Below are 19,498 nucleotides of genomic sequence, written 5' to 3'. Positions count from 1 at the left end.
GCTTAAAGAAAAAAAGACAGTGGGTTATATAGTTAACTGGCATATATGTAGTATGTACATAGTGCTGCCAGTTGTTTTTATGTGTTAATAAAGGATGATTGATGGTGGTGGCGGTGGTGGTGGTGGTGGTGATTTTTTTCAACAAAGTCTTTCACTTCCAGTTGGAAGGCTCTTAGCATGCCTGCTTGGTTTTGCCTTGATTCAGTTGTGCTTTTTCTTCTTCACTTGGAATTGGCCTTCTTTTCACATCAGAGACTTTAAGTTTAGGTCAAGATTCATTTATTTAAAAAAAAACAGGGGGGGCGGAGCAAGATGGCCGAATAGGAGCAGCTTCAGTCTCCAACTCCCAGCGCGAGCGACACAGAAGACCGGCGATTTCTGCATTTTCAACTGAGGTACTGGGGTCATCTCACTCGGGAGTGCCGGACAATCGGTGCTGGTCGGCTGCTGCAGCCCGACCAGCGAGAGCTGAAGCAGGGCGAGGCATCGCCTCACCTGGGAAGCGCGAGGGGGAAGGGAGTCCCTTTTCCTAGCCAGGGGAACTGAGACACACAACACCTGGAAAATCGGGTAACTCCCACCCCAATACTGCGCTGTAACACCGGCACACCGGAGATTGTATCCCACACCTGGCCGGGAGGGTCCCACGCCCACGGAGCCTCTCTCCTTGCTAACACAGCAGTCTGCGGCAATCTAACCACAAGGCAGCAGCGAGGCTGGGGGAGGGGCGCCCGCCATCGCTGAGGCTTAAGTAGGTAACTAAAGCCGCTGGGAAGCTGGAACTGGGTGGAGCTCACAGCAGCTCAAGGAAACCTGCCTGTCTCTGCAGACTGCGCCTCTGGGGACAGGGCTCAGCTAAAGGAGTAGAGCCTGTGAAACGCGAACGACTCTGTCTGACAGCTTTGAAGAGAGCAGGGGATCTCCCAACACGGAGGTTGAGATCTGAGAAGGGGCAGTTTGCCTGCTCAAGTGAGTCACTGACCCCTGAGCAGCCTAACTGGGAGACATCCCCCACTAGGGGCAGTCTGACACCCCACACCTCACAGGGTGGAGTACACCCCTGAGAGGAAGCTTCCAAAGCAAGAATCAGACAGGTGCACTCGCTGTTCAGCAATATTCTATCTTCTGCAACCTCTGCTGCTGATACCCAGGCAAACAGGGTCTGGAGTGGACCTCAAGCAATCTCCAACAGACCTATAGCTGAGGGTCCTGACAGTCAGAAGGAAACCTATCAAACAGGAAGGACACCTAAATCAAAACCCCATCAGTACGTCACCATCATCAAAGACCAGTGACAGTTAAAACCACAAAGATGGGGAAAAAGCAGGGCAGAAAAGCTGGAAATTCAAAAAATAAGAGCGCATCTCCTCCTGCAAAGGAGCACAGCCCATCGCCAGCAACGGATCAAAGCTGGTCAGAGAATGATTTTGATGAGATGAGAGAAGAAGGCTTCAGTCCATCAAACCTCTCAGAGCTAAAGGAGGAATTACGTACCCAGCGCAAAGAAACTAAAAATCTTGAAAAAAAAGTGGAAGAATTGACAGCTAGACTAATTAATGCAGAGAAGGTCATAAACGAAATGACAGAGATGAAAACCATGTCACGAGAAATACGTGACAAATGCACAAGCTTCAGTAACCGACTCGATCAACTGGAAGAAAGAGTATCAGCGATTGAGGATCAAATGAATGAAATGAAGCGAGAAGAGAAACCAAAAGAAAAAAGAAGAAAAAGAAATGAACAAAGCCTGCAAGAAGTATGGGATTATGTCAAAAGACCAAATCTACGTCTGATTGGGGTGCCTGAAAGTGAGGGGGAAAATGGAACCAAATTGGAAAACACTCTACAGGATATCATCCAGGAGAACTTCCCCAACCTAGCAGGGCAGGCCAACATTCAAATTCAGGAAATACAGAGAACGCCACAAAGATACTCCTCCAGAAGAGCAACTCCAAGACACATCATTGCCAGATTCACCAAAGTTGAAATGAAGGAAAAAATCTTAAGGGCAGCCAGAGAGAAAGGTCGGGTTACCCACAAAGGGAAGCCCATCAGACTGACAGCAGATCTCTCGGCAGAAACTCTACAAGCCAGAAGAGAGTGGGGGCCAATATTCAACGTTCTTAAAGAAAAGAATTTTAAACCCAGAATTTCATATCCAGCCAAACTAAGTTTCATAAGTGAAGGAGAAATAAAATTCTTTACAGATAAGCAAATGCTTAGAGATTTTGTCACCACCAGGCCTGCCTTACAAGAGACCCTGAAGGAAGCCCTAAACATGGAAAGGAACAACCGGTACCAGCCACTGCAAAAACATGCCAAAATGTAAAGACCATTGAGCCTAGGAAGAAACTGCATCAACTAATGAGCAAAATAACCAGTTAATATCATAATGGCAGGATCAAGATCACACATAACAATATTAACCTTAAATGTAAATGGACTAAATGCTCCAATTAAAAGACACAGACTGGCAAACTGGATAAAGAGTCAAGACCCATCAGTCTGCTGTCTTCAGGAGACCCATCTCACATGCAGAGACATACATAGGCTCAAAATAAAGGGATGGAGGAAGATCTACCAAGCAAATGGAGAACAAAAAAAAGCAGGGGTTGCAATCCTAGTCTCTGATAAAACAGACTTTAAACCATCAAAGATCAAAAGAGACAAAGAAGGCCATTACATAATGGTAAAGGGATCAATCCAACAGGAAGAGCTAACTATCCTAAATATATATGCACCCAATACAGGAGCACCCAGATTCATAAAGCAAGTCCTTAGAGACTTACAAAGAGACTTAGACTCCCATACAATAATAATGGGAGACTTCAACACTCCACTGTCAACATTAGACAGATCAACGAGACAGAAAGTTAACAAGGATATCCAGGAATTGAACTCATCTCTGCACCAAGCGGACCTAATAGACATCTATAGAACTCTCCACCCCAAGTCAACAGAATATACATTCTTCTCAGCACCACACCACACTTATTCCAAAATTGACCACATAATTGGAAGTAAAGCACTCCTCAGCAAATGTAAAAGAACAGAAATTATAACAAACTGTCTCTCTGACCACAGTGCAATCAAACTAGAACTCAGGACTAAGAAATTCAATCAAAACCGCTCAACTACATGGAAACTGAACAACCTGCTCCTGAATGACTACTGGGTACATAACGAAATGAAAGCAGAAATAAAGATGTTCTTTGAATCCAATGAGAACAAAGATACAACATACCAGAATCTCTGGGACACATTTAAAGCAGTATGTAGAGGGAAATTTATAGCACTAAGTGCCCACAAGAGAAAGCAGGAAAGATCTAAAATTGACACTCTAACATCACAATTAAAAGAACTAGAGAGGCAAGAGCAAACACATTCAAAAGCTAGCAGAAGGCAAGAAATAACTAAGATCAGAGCAGAACTGAAGGAGATAGAGACACAAAAACCCTCCAAAAAATCAATGAATCCAGGAGTTGGTTTTTTGAAAAGATCAACAAAATTGACAGACCGCTAGCAAGATTAATAAAGAAGAAAAGAGAGAGGAATCAAATAGACGCAATAAAAAATGATAAAGGGGATATCACCACCGACCCCACAGAAATACAAACTACCATCAGAGAATACTATAAACACCTCTACGCAAATCAACTAGAAAATCTAGAAGAAATGGATAATTTCCTGGACGCGTACACTCTTCCAAGACTAAACCAGGAAGAAGTTGAATCCCTGAATAGACCAATAGCAGCCTCTGAAATTGAGGCAACAATTAATAGCCTGCCCACCAAAAAAAGCCCAGGACCAGATGGATTCACAGCTGAATTCTACCAGAGGTACAGGGAGGAGCTGGTACCATTCCTTCTGAAATTATTCCAATCAATAGAAAAAGAGGGAATCCTCCCTAACTCATTTTATGAGGCCAGCATCATCCTGATACCAAAGCCTGGCAGAGACACAACAAAAAAAGAGAATTTTAGACCAATCTCCCTGATGAACATCGATGCAAAAATCCTCAATAAAATCCTGGCAAACCGGATTCAGCAGCACATCAAAAAGCTTATCCACCATGATCAAGTGGGCTTCATCCCTGGGATGCAAGGCTGGTTCAACATTCGCAAATCAATCAACGTAATCCAGCATATCAACAGAACCAAAGACAAGAACCACATGATTATCTCAATAGATGCAGAAAAGGCTTTTGACAAAATTCAACAGCCCTTCATGCTAAAAACGCTCAACAAATTCGGTATTGATGGAACGTACCTCAAAATAATAAGAGCTATTTATGACAAACCCACAGCTAATATCATACTGAATGGGCAAAAACTGGAAAAATTCCCTTTGAAAACTGGCACAAGACAGGGATGCCCTCTCTCACCACTCCTATTCAACATAGTGTTGGAAGTTCTGGCTAGGGCAATCAGGCAAGAGAAAGAAATCAAGGGTATTCAGTTAGGAAAAGAGGAAGTCAAATTGTCCCTGTTTGCAGATGACATGATTGTGTATTTAGAAAACCCCATCGTCTCAGCCCAAAATCTTCTTAAGCTGATAAGCAACTTCAGCAAAGTCTCAGGATACAAAATTAATGTGCAAAAATCACAAGCATTCTTATACACCAGTAACAGACAAGCAGAGAGCCAAATCAGGAATGAACTTCCATTCACAATTGCTTCAAAGAGAATAAAATACCTAGGAATCCAACTCACAAGGGATGTAAAGGACCTCTTCAAGGAGAACTACAAACCACTGCTCAGTGAAATCAAAGAGGACACAAACAAATGGAAGAACATACCATGCTCATGGATAGGCAGAATCAATATTGTGAAAATGGCCATACTGCCCAAGGTAATTTATAGATTCAATGCCATCCCCATCAAGCTACCAATGAGTTTCTTCACCGAATTGGAAAAAACTGCTTTAAAGTTCATATGGAACCAAAAAAGAGCCCGTATTGCCAAGACAATCCTAAGTCAAAAGGACAAAGCCGGAGGCGTCACGCTACCTGACTTCAAACTATACTACAAGGCTACAGTAACCAAAACAGCATGGTACTGGTACCAAAACAGAGATATAGACCAATGGAACAGAACGGAGCCTTCAGAAATAATGCCACACATCTACAACCATCTGATATTTGACAAACCTGAGAAAAACAAGAAATGGGGAAAGGATTCCCTATTTAATAAATGGTGCTGGGAAAATTGGCTAGCCATAAGTAGAAAGCTGAAACTGGATCCTTTCCTTACTCCTTATACGAAGATTAATTCAAGATGGATTAGAGACTTAAATGTTAGACCTAATACCATCAAAACCCTAGAAGAAAATCTAGGTAGTACCATTCAGGACATAGGCACGGGCAAGGACTTCATGTCTAAAACACCAAAAGCAACGGCAGCAAAAGCCAAAATTGACAAATGGGATCTCATTAAACTAAAGAGCTTCTGCACAGCAAAAGAAACTACCATCAGAGTGAACAGGCAACCTACAGAATGGGAGAAAATTTTTGCAATCTACTCATCTGACAAAGGGCTCATTTCCAGAATCTACAAAGAACTCAAACAAATATACAAGAAAAAAACAAACAACCCCATCCAAAAGTGGGGAAAGGATATGAACAGACATTTCTCAAAAGAAGACATTCATACAGCCAACAGACACATGAAAAAATGCTCATCATCACTGGCCATCAGAGAAATGCAAATCAAAACCACAATGAGATACCATCTCACACCAGTTAGAATGGCAATCATTAAAAAATCAGGAAACAATAGGTGTTGGAGAGGATGTGGAGAAATAGGAACACTTTTACACTGTTGGTGGGATTGTAAACTAGTTCAACCATTATGGAAAACAGTATGGCGATTCCTCAAGGATCTAGAACTAGATGTACCATATGACCCAGCCATCCCACTACTGGGTATATACCCAAAGGATTATAAATTATGCTACTACAAAGACACATGCACACGTATGTTTATTGCGGCACTATTCACAATAGCAAAGACTTGGAATCAACCCAAATGTCCATCAGTGACAGACTGGATTAAGAAAATGTGGCACATATACACCATGGAATACTATGCAGCCATAAAAAAGGATGAGTTTGCGTCCTTTGTAGAGACATGGATGCAGCTGGAAACCATCATTCTTAGCAAATTATCACAAGAAGAGAAAACCAAACACCGCATGTTCTCACTCATAGGTGGGAACTGAACAATGAGCTCACTTGGATTCGGGAAGGGGAACATCACACACTGGGGCCTATCATGGGGAGGGGGGAGGGGGGAGGGATTGCATTGGGGAGTTATACCTGATATAAATGATGAATTGATGGGTGCTGACGAGTTGATGGGTGCAGCACACCAACATGGCACATGTATACATATGTAACCTGCACGTTATGCACATGTACCCTAGAACTTAAAGTATAATAAAAAAAAAAAAAAAAAAAACAAAGAGCAATTTTTAAAAACTCTTTGTATCCTTACCCCCTGTATAATCTTTACCTAAAATTTTCTTAACATTCATCTGTACAGTTTGTACCATGTATAATCTTTACCTAAAATTTTCTTAACATTCATCTGTACAGTTTGTACCATACTATCATATCTTTATTAATTTTGCCTTAAAAGTTTTCAGTTGTTTTATGTATATTGTTTATCCCTAACTAGATTGTAGACTCGTAGGGGGCAGCAGCTAATGTGTTAAATATCATTTACATTTATTTTAATACATAGTAAAATGTGTTTACAGTAGGTGCTTAATAAGTACTTAGTAGTTCATCTTACAGCTCACAAGTATTCTGTAGGCTATTATTTTATGAGTATAAATGTAAAATTTCCTTTGGCATAAGGAACTACTGTGGTGATCTTCAGTGATTAATCATGGAAATGTAATATATGAATATATAGATATGTCATATATAGCTATGTACCATAATCACATATATAATCACTTATATATAATCATATATATGTATATATATAATCACTCATCTGCTTTGACCTTAAATCTTTATTCTTCAGGGTTGTTTGGGTTAGTTGGTTTGTCTGTGGGCTTTTTTTTTTTTTTTTGTCAGATACTATTTTGGACCAGGCATGGTGTCTCATGCCTATGATACCAGTACTTTGGGACGCCAATCACCTGAAGCCAAGAGTTTGAGACCAGCCTGGGCAACATAGCAAGATACCATCTCTACAATAAAATATATATAATTAACTTAGTTATCGAAAAAGTTGTCCGAGAACATATCCCTGCTTTACAAACTAATGATTAACCTTTTGTTATTAAGTAAAGTAACTTACAGCGTAAGTTTGCAGGATGTTTGTTCTTACATAAAGATGGTAAAATCTCAAACTACCAGCAGAGCAGTGAATCAAAGATGAAATTTACATAAGCTTGTCTGGGGCTCTTGGACCTAGCCTCCAAAGTGTAGTGTTTAAAACAGTGAGGAATGCTAGAGAAAGAGGTAAAACTCTTTACTATCTCATTAGGATTCCCACATACTTTTTTTTTTTTTTTTGAGACGGAGTTTCGCTCTTGTTGCCCAGACTAGAGTGCAATGGCGCAATCTTGGCTCACTGCAACCTCTGCCTCCCAGGTTCAAGTGTTTCTGCTACCTCAGCCTCCCGAGTAGCTGGGATCACAGGCACGCACCACCATGCCCAGCTAATTTTTTTATTTTTAGTACAGATGGGGTTTCACCATGTTGGCCAGGATGGTCTCAATCTCTTGACCTTGTGATCTGCCTGCCTCAGCCTCCCAAAGTGCTGGGATTACAGGCGTGAGCCACCGCGCCTGGCCTCCCACATACTTTTAATCAAGTTTGTTGTATTACTTGATATCTTCAATAAAATTCACATTTGTTGGCTTGGGACCATATAACTAATACTTCCTTTACCTCCTTTTCTTTTTTTTTTTTTCCTTAAAATGTCCATTTAACAACGGATTGAGTCAAGTACTGGCCACAGAGTACTGTGGCTAGGCCCTGTGCCATTATATTCCAGTGCCTTGTAGAATAGGCCAAAGTGCCCGATACTGCCAAGTACCATGTGCTAAGATAGCTGTGGCCTAGAGGGTCCTTGAGAGTGATGCCAATCATCATTAAAAAGCATTTTTTAAGCACCTATCTGTACATGGTTCTGTCCTAGGCACTGTACAAAACGAGTTAAACAGACATGGCCCCTGTCCCCTGGGAGTTTTCAGTCTAAGATGATGCTGACATGGACAGACATAAAGGATACTGAGACAACTGAACAAACATTGAACAAGAACATAAAGTACTAACATTATGCACAAGCAAAGGGGTAAGTGTATTTTGTGGGGTAGTATGTAAAGGAAGCCTCATGGGACTTGGACAGGGTGGGGTAGTCAGCCTCTATCAAGTTAGGTTAGTCTTTGCTGAGAAGTTGGGTTTTTATACAGATTTAAAGTAGGGACAGGACGTTCCACACATGTAGCAAAAAGACTTGGAGCAAGGATCAAAGTTTATATTGTTAAACTATCAGTGGCCTCAAACTTCTGCACTTCTGGATGGCTCTGAAAATGGGGTTGGTGTCTTAGCTTTAGAAAGTTGCCATTTGACGGCCAAGTACAGTGCCTCACGCCTGTAATCCCATCACTTTGGGAGGCCGAGGTGGGTGGATCATTTGAGACCAGAAGTTCTAGACCAGCCTGGGTGACGTGGCAAAACCCCATCTCCACTAAAAATAAAAAAATTAGCTAGGTGTGGTGGCATGTACCTGTAGTCCTAGCTACTTGGGAGGCTAAGGTGGGGGAATCGCTTGAACCTGGGAGGCAAAGGTTGGCATGAGCCAACATCACGCCACTGCACTCCAGCCTGGGCTATAGAGCGAGACTCTGTCTCAAAAGAAAGTTGGCATTTGAGTTTGGAGTAGGTCGAAATCAGTTCAATGCAAAGCAAAAAGCAAACAGAAAAAAACATGGGAACTTGAGTGGCTTCTGTGAGCAGTCTGTCTTGCTTGTTGAATCTCTTTTATAAATTATTGGCCACTTAACAGAAGGAACTTATCTTCTCAGGAACTTATACCAGGTTGTCTTGTAAAGTACCTGCTTATGCTCATTAAATCATGTTCTGTGTTAGAAACTTTCATACAACAAAGTATAGAATTATGTTTCTCTGCCAGTCCAAGTGCATTGGTATTTACAACTAATTGATCATAACCAGTTACATATTTATTTGTTTCTTCTCCACTCCAACAGTTTCACTTGACTAGCCTCTAGGAGTTCTGGGTGTTATTACAAGCAATGCCAGCAAATATTGAACATTAAGTATTACCTACCTGCCCTTCAATCATTGACTTCTTTTTTTTTTTTTTTTTTTGAGGCGGAGTCTTGCTCTGTCTCCCACGCTAGAGTGCCGGGAGTGCAGTGGCGCGATCTCGGCTCACTGCAAGCTCTGCCTCCCAGGTTCACGACATTCTCCCGCATCAGCCTCTAAGTAGCTGGGACTACAGGCGCCCGCCACCACGCCCGGCTAATTTTTTTTGTATTTTAGTAGAGACGGGGTTTCACCGTGTTAGCCAGGATGGTGTCGATCTCCTGACCGCCCGTCTCAGCCTCCCAGAGTGCTGGGATTACAGGCGTGAGCCACCACGCTCGGCATCATTGACTTCTTAACTTCCAAGGAGTACCTGTAGCAGCCAAAACATAAATTTTAATTTATATTACAGTGGCAGCAAAAATCTACTTTTGTTTGCTATGTCTGCCAGACAAAACTGATTACTCCTTTTTTATTAGACATAGACTTACAAGCCCCAGTAGTTCTCAGCTCACTTTTTTTTTTTTTTTTTTGTTGAGACGGAGTCTCGCTCTATCACCCAAGCTGGAGTGCAGTGGCCGGATCTCAGCTCACTGCAAGCTCCGCCTCCCGGGTTCCCGCCATTCTCCTGCCTCAGCCTCCTGAGTAGCTGGGACTACAGGCGCCCGCCACCTCGCCCGGCTAGATTTTTGTATTTTTTTTTTAGTAGAGACGGTGTTTCACCGTGTTAGCCAGGATGGTCTCGATCTCCTGACCTCGTGATCTGCCTGTCTCGGCCTCCCAAAGTGCTGGGATTACAGGCTTGAGCCACCGCGCCCGGCCTCAGCTCACTTTTTGATGTCATTTACATCTGAAATGTGAAAACTTGAATTTACCCAGAATATTAGGGTGTAGTTGTTCTCTTCTTACAAAAGCCTCTTTATTATACAAAAGAAGTAATAGTTTCCTTGCTAATTGCAAGCTTCTCTGGTACCCTTTAAATTAATAGATTTTTTAAACTAATATTTATACAAAGCTTCAGTTGCCATTCATTGTGTAAACACGGTGCTATTGGAAATGTAAGTGTTGAGGCCCACTAAGGCATTAAAAATTCAATAATGCCTTTTGAAAATATTGAAACTTTCTTACGCCCTTATATATTTAACTTGTAAGATAGATTTATTATAGTTCTTCCTCTACACCAGAATTAAGGTTTTCAAAGGCTGCTGTCTTGCCTTTTTCCACTTCCTGTAACTTTTTGTGATGTAATCCGACAGCAATAAGAATCTAGTGACTGTTGCTTTTTTCCTAAGTTTACAACCCCTGAGCCCAAGTCACGAGATAGTAGCACATAAACTTCATAAGAAGAGTATCAATTAGGGACTGTCATCCAAAAGATTTCAGTGATTATTCTTACTCACCAAATAGCTTGCCAGATGATCTTTAGCTCTCAGAAATACCTCCCCTGGGTGGCAGTTTATTATTCTAATGGTATGCTTAGCACTAGGCATTTATCTTTTCTTTTAAATATTAAGCTAATCTTAGACTAGTGTCCGGAAAGTAAGAGATTTAGACAAAGTAAACTTAAGAGAAAAGCCAAGACAGAATTTTGTCAGAAAAACTAGAATTAGGTGCTATAAAATGCAGCCTGTGCCTCCATTTTATCTGGTACATCTTTTGCCTATAACACAAGAGATGAGTAGAAAATTTCCAAAGAAGAAATATGGAAAAAAAATTTTTCTGATACAAAAGAATTCACACCCAATGATGTAGGAAGAAAATTGAGCTTAGGTTAGAACCTTCTGAGATCTTCCGAGGAAAAACAAGAAAAACAATTCAAACATCTGTAGGTTGTCACTGTTCATGATAGATAAAAGTAATAGTCATGGGTTATATTTTAGGAATTATGCTTTCATTCAAATATTTGAATTTTTTTTAAGGAATTATATTGCTTTACTCCATCAGTAGGTAGTTCCAAATACAAGATAATTCAGTTCAACAAATGATTGAGAGTAATAGGAACTTGAGATAGATCAATTATCAAAACATCATTTTCCCTTTGGAGTTTTTGTTTTGTGGTGTTTCGTTTTGTTTTGTTTTGAGATGGAGTTTGGCTCTTGTTGCCCAAGCTGGAGTGCAATGGCGCCATCTCAACTCACTGCAACCTCCGTCTCCCGGATTCTAGCCATTCTCCTGCCTCAGCCTCCTGAGTAGCTGGGATTACAGGCGCATGTCACCACACCTGGCTGATTGTATTTTTAGTAGAGATGGGTTTCACCATGTTAGTCAGGCTGGTCTCAAACTCCTGACCTCAGGTGATCCACCCACCTCGGCCTCCCAAAGTGATGGGATTACAGGTGCAAGCCACCATGCCCGGCCTGGAGCTTATTTTCAGGTGCAAAGATCAGCAAACCTTTCTGTAAAGGACCAGATAGTAAATATTTTAGACTTTGCATGTGCCCATGTTCCAGTAAAACTTAATTTACAAAAACAGGCAGATGTCTGAATTTAGCATATAGCCCCTAGTTTCCCAACCTCTGTTATAGTAAGTGGAAATATAATTAATAGGTAAATTAGGGTATGTTAGGTGATAAGTGCTTTGGGAAAAAGAAAAATAGAGCAAGGTAATCAAATGGGGAGTGTGATGAAGTAGGGGTTCGTAGGTTGGGCCTCACTTAGGTCAAGAAGAGGAGGAAGGGGCATGGTGGCACACACCTGTAGTCTCAGCTACTCAAGAGGCTTAGATGGGAGGATCACTTCAGCCAGCAGTTTGAAGTCAGCCTGGACTATATAGTGAGACTCCATGTCTAAAAAGAAAAAGGAAAAAAGAGGAAGAACCAGCAAAGGAGACTGAAAAATGAGTAGTGAGATAGAAAGAAAAACGAGAGATGTTCTCGGCTTGGTCCAGTGGCTCACTCCTGTAATCCCAGCACTTTGGAAGGCCAAGGTGGGCAGATCGCTTGAGCCTAAGAGTTTAAGACCAGCCTAGGCAACATAGCAAAACCTCATCTCTGCAAAAAATACAGAGGTTAGCCAGGCGTGGTGGTGCACACCTGTAGTCCCAGCTACTTGGGAGACTGAAGAAGAGGACTGCTTGACCCCAGGAGGCGGAGGTTGCAGTGAGCCAAGATGATGCCATTGCACTCCCGCCTGGGTGACAGAGTGAGACTCTGTCTCAAAAAAAAATAAAATAAAAGTTCAGGATAAGCCAAAGAAGAGGAAAACTGAGATTAGATTTGGCTAAATGGAAGTTGTTAGTGACCTTGATAAGCAGTTTTGGTGAAGTGGGTTCAAAACGAGAGTATCAGATAGAGGGCCGGGCGCGGTGGCTCACGCCTGTAATCCCAGCACTTCAGGAGGCTGAGGCGGGCGGATCACGTGAGGTCAGGAATTCAAGACCAACCTGACAAACATGGAGAAACACTGTCTCTACTAAAAATACAAAATTAGCCGGGTGTGGTGGCACATGACTGTAATCCCAGCCACTGAGGAGGCTGAGGCAGGAGAATCACTTGAACCCAGGAGGCAGAGGTTGTGGTGAGCCGAGATCGTGCTGTTGCACTCCACCCTGGGCAACAAGAGCAAGACTCTGTCTCAAAAAAAAAAAAAAGAACTACAATTCTTCAGGGGAATTTCATTGCAAAGGGAGCAATGAAATGAAGCAGTGGGGCAAAAAGGCTCAAGAAAAAATTTGGTTTTAAATATTTTTTTTAACACAGAAGAAATAATAGCATGTTTGTTTGATGAGGAGCCAGTAAAGAGCAGGGAGAAATTACATAGGAGAGTGGGAGAGAATTGCTGGAGCTGTGGCCTTGAGTTGCCGAGGGGATAGGACCATCTAGTGCATAAGCGAGGGGACTGACTTCAGCTCGGTGGGATATTGGTTGATGGGTACATGTGCTGGAGGGAGTTGGTAAATGTTCTTTTATGGCTTCAGTTTTCTGATTAAAAAATTACTAGGCCAGGCATGGTGGTTCATGCCTGTAATCCTAGCACTTTGGGAGACTGAAGTGGGAGGATTGCTTGAGCCTAGGAGTTCCAGACCAGCCTGGGCAACACAGGAGACCCCGTCTCTACCAAAAAAAAAAAAAAAAAAAAAAATTTAAATAAATAAAATTAGCCGAGCCTGGTGGTGCACATCTGTGGTCCCAGCTAGTTGGGGCGCTGAGGTGGGAGGCTCGCTTGAGCTGAGGAGGTCAATGCTGCAGTGAGCCATAAGCACCCCACTGTACTCTAGTGTGGGTGACAGAGCAAGACCCCGTCTCAAAAGAAAAAAGAAAAAAATCTAATTATCAATCGATACAAAGGTTGAAGTGCTGAGGTTTTATATATACCTATTGTCTTTAACTTCTACTACCAGCATTTGAGGGATCTTTGGTGACTAAGATGACTTTTATTGTGCTTTCTGAGGGAGTTAACAAACTTAACCCAGCAAATTTGTATGTTATGAGAATTCAGCACTATATTCTGAGATTAAATAATGATGCATGTAATGCCTGTGGCACAGCACACAGTCTCATGTAGACCCTCAAGAAATGCTATTTATTAGAGGATGTAGAGTTGGTGTGTACTGAATTAGACTTGTTTCATCTCTCTGGTCCTGAAAGACACCTTATCATTGTTTTAAATGTTGTGTAAGTTAGAGCTTGACAGTAATAAGTAAATATGTTATATGTATGATAAATGACAGTTCCTTTGACATCTCTTCTAATGTTCTTTCTACTTTACAATGTATAGTCTGTCTTCATACAGTGACATAGTGATATTATTGGCTCCAGTGATCAGCAGGGAGTCTTGATCAGAGCCTCCATAGATGGATGCTTTGTTCTTACCTGTTTAATTATTTTATCATCAGAATCCTATGTTAATTTATTTGTATAGAGAAAATAAACTGTTTTTGTGTATAACTTCTGCCTTTAGATTATAAGTTCCCAGAAGGTAGGTAATAATTGTTATACATTTCTAAGACGTTTTCATATTTTTTTGGTGGCTCACACACACCTGTAATCTCAGCTACTTGGGAGGCTGAGACAGGAGAATCACTTGAACCCAGCAGGTGGAGGTTGCAGTGAGCTGAGATTGCACCACTGCACTCCAGCCTGGGCAACAGAGCAAAACTCTGTCTCAAAACAAAAACAATTAAAAATTAAATTGAAAAAATAAACTTAGGGCCAGATACAGTGGCTCATGCCTGTAATCCCAGCACTTTGGGAGGCTGAGGTGGATGGATCACCTGAGGTCAGGAGTTCGAGACCAACCTGGCCAACAGGGTGAAACCCCATCTCTACTAAAAATACCAAAATTAGTTGGCCATGGTGGTGCACGCCTGTAATCCCAGCTACCTGGGAGGCTGAGGCAGAAGGATCACTTGAGCCCAGGAGGCGGAGGGTGCAGTGAGCCGAGATCCTGCCATTGTACCCCAGGCTGGGTGACACAGTGAGATTCCGTCTCAAAAATAAATAAATAGGGCCGGGCGCGGTGGCTCAAGCCTATAATCCCAGCACTTTGGGAGGCCGAGACGGGTGGATCACGAGGTCAGGAGATCGAGACCATCCTGGCTAACATGGTGAAACCCCGTCTCTACTAAAAAATACAAAAAACTAGCCGGGCAAGCTGGCGGGCGCCTGTAGTCCCAGCTACTCAGGAGGCTGAGGCAGGAGAATGGCTTAAACCCGGGAGGCAGAGCTTGCAGTGAGCTGAGATCCGGCCACTGCACTCCAGCCTGGGTGACAGAGCGAGACTCCGTCTCAAAAAATAAATACATAAATAAATAAATAAATAAATAGCTGGCCGGGTGCGATGGCTCACACCTGTAATCCCAGCACTTTGGGAGGCTGAGGCGGGTGGATCACCTGAGGTCAAGAGTTCAAGACCAGCCTGACCAACATGGTGAAACCCCGTCTGTACTAAAAATACAAAAATTAGCCAGGCATGGTGGCAGACGCCTGTAATCCCAGCTACTCAGGACGCTGAGGCAGGAAAACTGCTTGAACCCAAGAGGTGGGGGTTGCGGTGAGCCAAGATTGCACCATTGCACTCCAGCCTGGGGGACAGAGTGAGACTCCATCTCAAAAAAAAAAAAAAATAAAGATAATAAATAAATAAACTTAGATGTTCAATTATATTTGGCCTTTAAGTCAGGGCTGAGACCCTTCCATTCTTCTGGAAAATTCTGGAGCTAAATTATATTGGGCTTAGTGGTAGTCAGAATACCTCCAAATGCTGCGTTTCCAAATAACTTCCAGAAGGAAGTAGTAATCAGATTTCAGAGTAAGCATATAATAATAGAAGCACAATTGGCACATACAGCTGTTGGAATGCTATAAAAACTGGCTTCATAATCATAAAAGGAAATTTGTTAGAGAATAATATTCAGTTAAATACAGCATATTGAAAATCAAAGAGAGATAAATTGGCTTTATATAAACACAAGAAAATGGCCCTGGTTACGTTTATATACTGTATCAAGGTATACAGTGAGTGAAGTCAGAGAAATGATATTCTTACCAAATACGAGAGAATCTAATTGTTGCCAGGAATTTGATGGGAAAAGCAAGCGGAAATGACCATTTCACCGTGGCCAGTATGATTAAGAGATGAAAGTGAGAGGACTATTTCCTTTATAAGAAGCAACTATATTTGAGACTCTAATTTTAGGTTCAGTAATAAAGATAAAAATTTGAGGAGGCTGTTTGCGAGAATTTATGAAGTAATATTTAGCTATTCGTGCAAATGACTGAGAAATTCTAAACTATTCTAGTCTAGGTTCCCATCAAATTTATAACAGTTATTTCTAAAGCATCAAAACGTCCAACTTCATGAAAGTATTTTAGGCTGAGTGTAGTGGCTCATGCCTGTAATCCCAACATTTTGGGAGACCAAGGCAAGAGGATCACTTGAACCCAGAAGTTTGAGGCGATAGTTAGCTATAATCATGCCACTGCACTATAATCTGGGTGACAAAGTGAGACCCTGTCTCTTTTTGAGGGGAAGTTATTTTAGATCTATAGAAAATATCAAACTAGTCATTTTAAAAGTCCACCCTGTGTTGAACCTTTACTTCTTTTCTTTGTGTTATAGGTCCAGTGGTTTACGTCTTGGATCTTGCAGATAGACTGATCTCAAAAGCCTGTCCATTTGCTGCAGCAGGAATAATGGTCGGCTCTATCTATTGGACAGCTGTGACTTATGGAGCAGTGACAGTGATGCAGGTTCACTATTTTACCTATATAGTGATACTACTTGGTGTGAAGATCTATTAAAACGTTTTTTTGTTAGACATTTAAAAGTGTATTATTTTGAATAAGAAATAACATTCTCATGTTCTTTCTAAATATGTTATTTCCCCTACTTTTTCTTTACCCAAAAAGGAGTATATTATAGGTGTATCTCCCTTTTTTCGTAGTGAATCTTGGAGATCATTTCATATAAGTATGCAGAAATCTGCTAACATTCTATCTATAGAATTACAGCGATTTACTAACCAACCTGTCTCTTGTGGTTAGACGTTTAGTTAGTTCAGTGTTTTGCTATAAAAACAATGCTGCATAGCTTGCAATCCCAGCGCTTTGGGAGGCCAAGGCAGGCGGATCACCTGAGGTCAGGAGTTCGAGACCAGTCTGGCAAACATGGTGAAATCCCATCTCTACTAAAAATACAAAAATTAAGCAGGCATGGTGATGCATGCCTGCAATCCCAGCTACTCGGGAGGCTGAGGCAGGAGAATCGCTTGAATTTGGGAGGCAGAGATTGCAGTGAGCCAAGATCATGCCACTGCACTCCAGCCTAGGTGACAGAACAAGACTCCGTCTCAAAAAAAAACAGTGCTACACAGAACTTGGATAAGTGGTCAAAAATAAAAATTTTAAAAAGAAAAGAAAAACAGTGCTACAATCAATAACTGCTGCTGAAGGTTAGAGAGACATAAATTTCAAAATTTAGTCCCAAACCCTTGACTCTTGTTTTTATACCTTCTTCTTAAAGATTTCCAGCTATCAACTTAGTTCTTTTTGTGTTCAGGTCTTTTGTCCTGTTCTTTTCTCAAATCCAGTGCTGCAATGATCTCTTGTGACTTCATACTCAAAATTATTGAAATCAAACTTGTCATTTCTTCCATTTGAAACCTAAATTTGGCCGGGCACGGTGGCTCAAGCTTGTAATCCCAGCACTTTGGGAGGCCGAGACGGGCGGATCACGAGGTCAGGAGATCGAGACCATCCTGGCTAACACGGTGAAACCCCGTCTCTACTAAAAATACAAAAACTAGCTGGGCGAGGTGGCCGGCGCCTATAGTCTCAGCTACTCGGGAGGCTGAGGCAGGAGAATGGCGTAAACCCGGGAGGCGGAGCTTGCAGTGAGCTGAGATCCGGCCACTGCACTCCAGTCCAGGCGACAGAGCAAGACTCCGCCTCAAAAAAAAAAAAAAAAACAAGAAACCTAAATTTATTCTCCATCATCATTCCTCTGTTTCTGTTTCTATTTTCCTATCTATAGTTTACATCCTTTTTTTTTTTTTTTTTTGAGACAGGGTCTTGCTCTATATAGCCCAGATTGGCATGCAGTGGCACAATCATGGCTCACTGCAGCCTCAACTTCCTGGGTTCAGTGATCTATCCACCTTAGCTTCCCTAGTAGCTGGAACTACAGGTGTGTGCCACCACGCCAAGCTACTTTTTTTGAAGGATGGTGGGAGGGGTCTCACTATGTAGCCAAGGCTGGTCTCAAACTCCTGGGCTCCAGTGATCCTCCCGCCTCAGCCTCCCAAAGTGTCCCAAAGTGCTAGAGTTACAGTTGTGAGCCACTGCACCCAGCCCATCCTACATGTTTAGAATTATGTTTGACTCTTCACCCCCCTCAATACTCTCCACAAACCGTCCCCCCACCGCAAAACAAAGTCTTACTCTGTCACCACGGCTGGAGTACAGTGGCGCAATCAAGGCTCACTTCAGCCTTACTCCTGGGCTGAAATGATCCTCATGCCTCAACCTCCCAAGTAGCTGGGACTACGGACACACACCACTATGCCCAGCTAATTTTTTATTTTTTGTAGAGATGGGGTCTTGGTATGTTGTACAGACTGGTCTCAACCTCCTGGCCTCAAGTGATCCTCCCACCTCAGCTTCCCAAAGTGCTGGGATCACAAGCATGAGCCTCCACACCTGGCCTTGTCTTCCTATTTTGTAGTCCTCTATTCAGTCCACTGAATATCCAAGCAGTTTTTCCATTTTGATATGTCTTGCATCTGTGGCTTCTTTTCCACAATCTTTACCACCTGACTTCTTGTCACTTCATCATACCTGGATGGCTGAAGAAGCTTCTTGGTTTATCTGACTTCATATTCTTCTATCAGTCCATCTTTCCAAATGAATCCTCTTAAAATAGTACCGTCAAAATCTTACTCCCCATTGTAACATCAACATTACCTTAAGTAGTAGTCTTCAAGAGCAGCATCTAGATTGGTTAAGTGTTTCCTAAGTAACTCTGTAGTAGTGAACACAGGTTTGTAGATGATATAATTTGCTTTTCTTTAATATAAATTAGAATTTACATGAACAAAAAAGGAATGCATGGAATTTTACCTAATATTCCAGGAGCTGCATATGTATCTATGCCAGGGTCAAACCTTTATGGCTTACTCCATTAATGGTCATGGTGAGACAGAGTATTATGAGACTTCCTTATAAAATGATGATGACATCCCAAAAATGTGGATACAGTTACTGGAATGAATCACAGTGAAACATCATTTGACATGAGTGTAGTGAATAAAGTTTGAGAACCACTGACTTGAACTTTAGCCTGATTTGATACGCAGGGTACTCTGTAATTGTACTTCGTTCTGCTTTAAGGTCTGTTGGCTGTCTCCTCCAACCCATCCTTATGTTGTTTAGTTTTTTACCTCTGTCCTTTGGCTTATGTCATCCTCCCAACCTAATACCTGCCCTTCTAGTCTTCTGTATACTTATCCAAATCTAAACCCTCCTTCCAGGCTTAGCTAGCTTTCCTCCACAGAACTTACAGGCAACTCCTGCCTGCTGTGATTCCTTCTTCCTCCACATTCTTGACATTTTTATTCCTCAAATGGCAGCTAGTCCTGCCCTGATGAAGTGGCATTTCTTATATAGATTATCTATTTAACTTTTCTTGTTTTTAGGCCTTATTTTTCCTGTTAGGAGGTAATTTCCTTGAAAGCAAAGTCCATTTTATGCTTCTGTATTCCCTGTTACAGCATCT

General features: G+C 41.9%; 1 protein-coding gene across 1 annotated transcript in view; it reads left to right on the top strand.

The window, feature by feature from the left end:
- The window catches only part of MARCHF5 (membrane associated ring-CH-type finger 5), a 64,598-nt gene that overhangs the window by 36,872 nt on the left and 8,228 nt on the right, over positions 1-19,498 (top strand). Inside the window, exon 3 of the mRNA XM_023226247.1 lies at positions 16,346-16,476. Within this exon, the coding sequence (XP_023082015.1) occupies positions 16,346-16,476 (131 nt within the window). The remainder of the gene's footprint in view (positions 1-16,345; positions 16,477-19,498) is intronic.

Source organism: Piliocolobus tephrosceles, chromosome 9, assembly GCF_002776525.5.
Source record: "Piliocolobus tephrosceles isolate RC106 chromosome 9, ASM277652v3, whole genome shotgun sequence".
Lineage (NCBI taxonomy): Eukaryota > Metazoa > Chordata > Mammalia > Primates > Cercopithecidae > Piliocolobus > Piliocolobus tephrosceles.
This window is presented reverse-complemented; position numbering and strand designations above follow the sequence as displayed.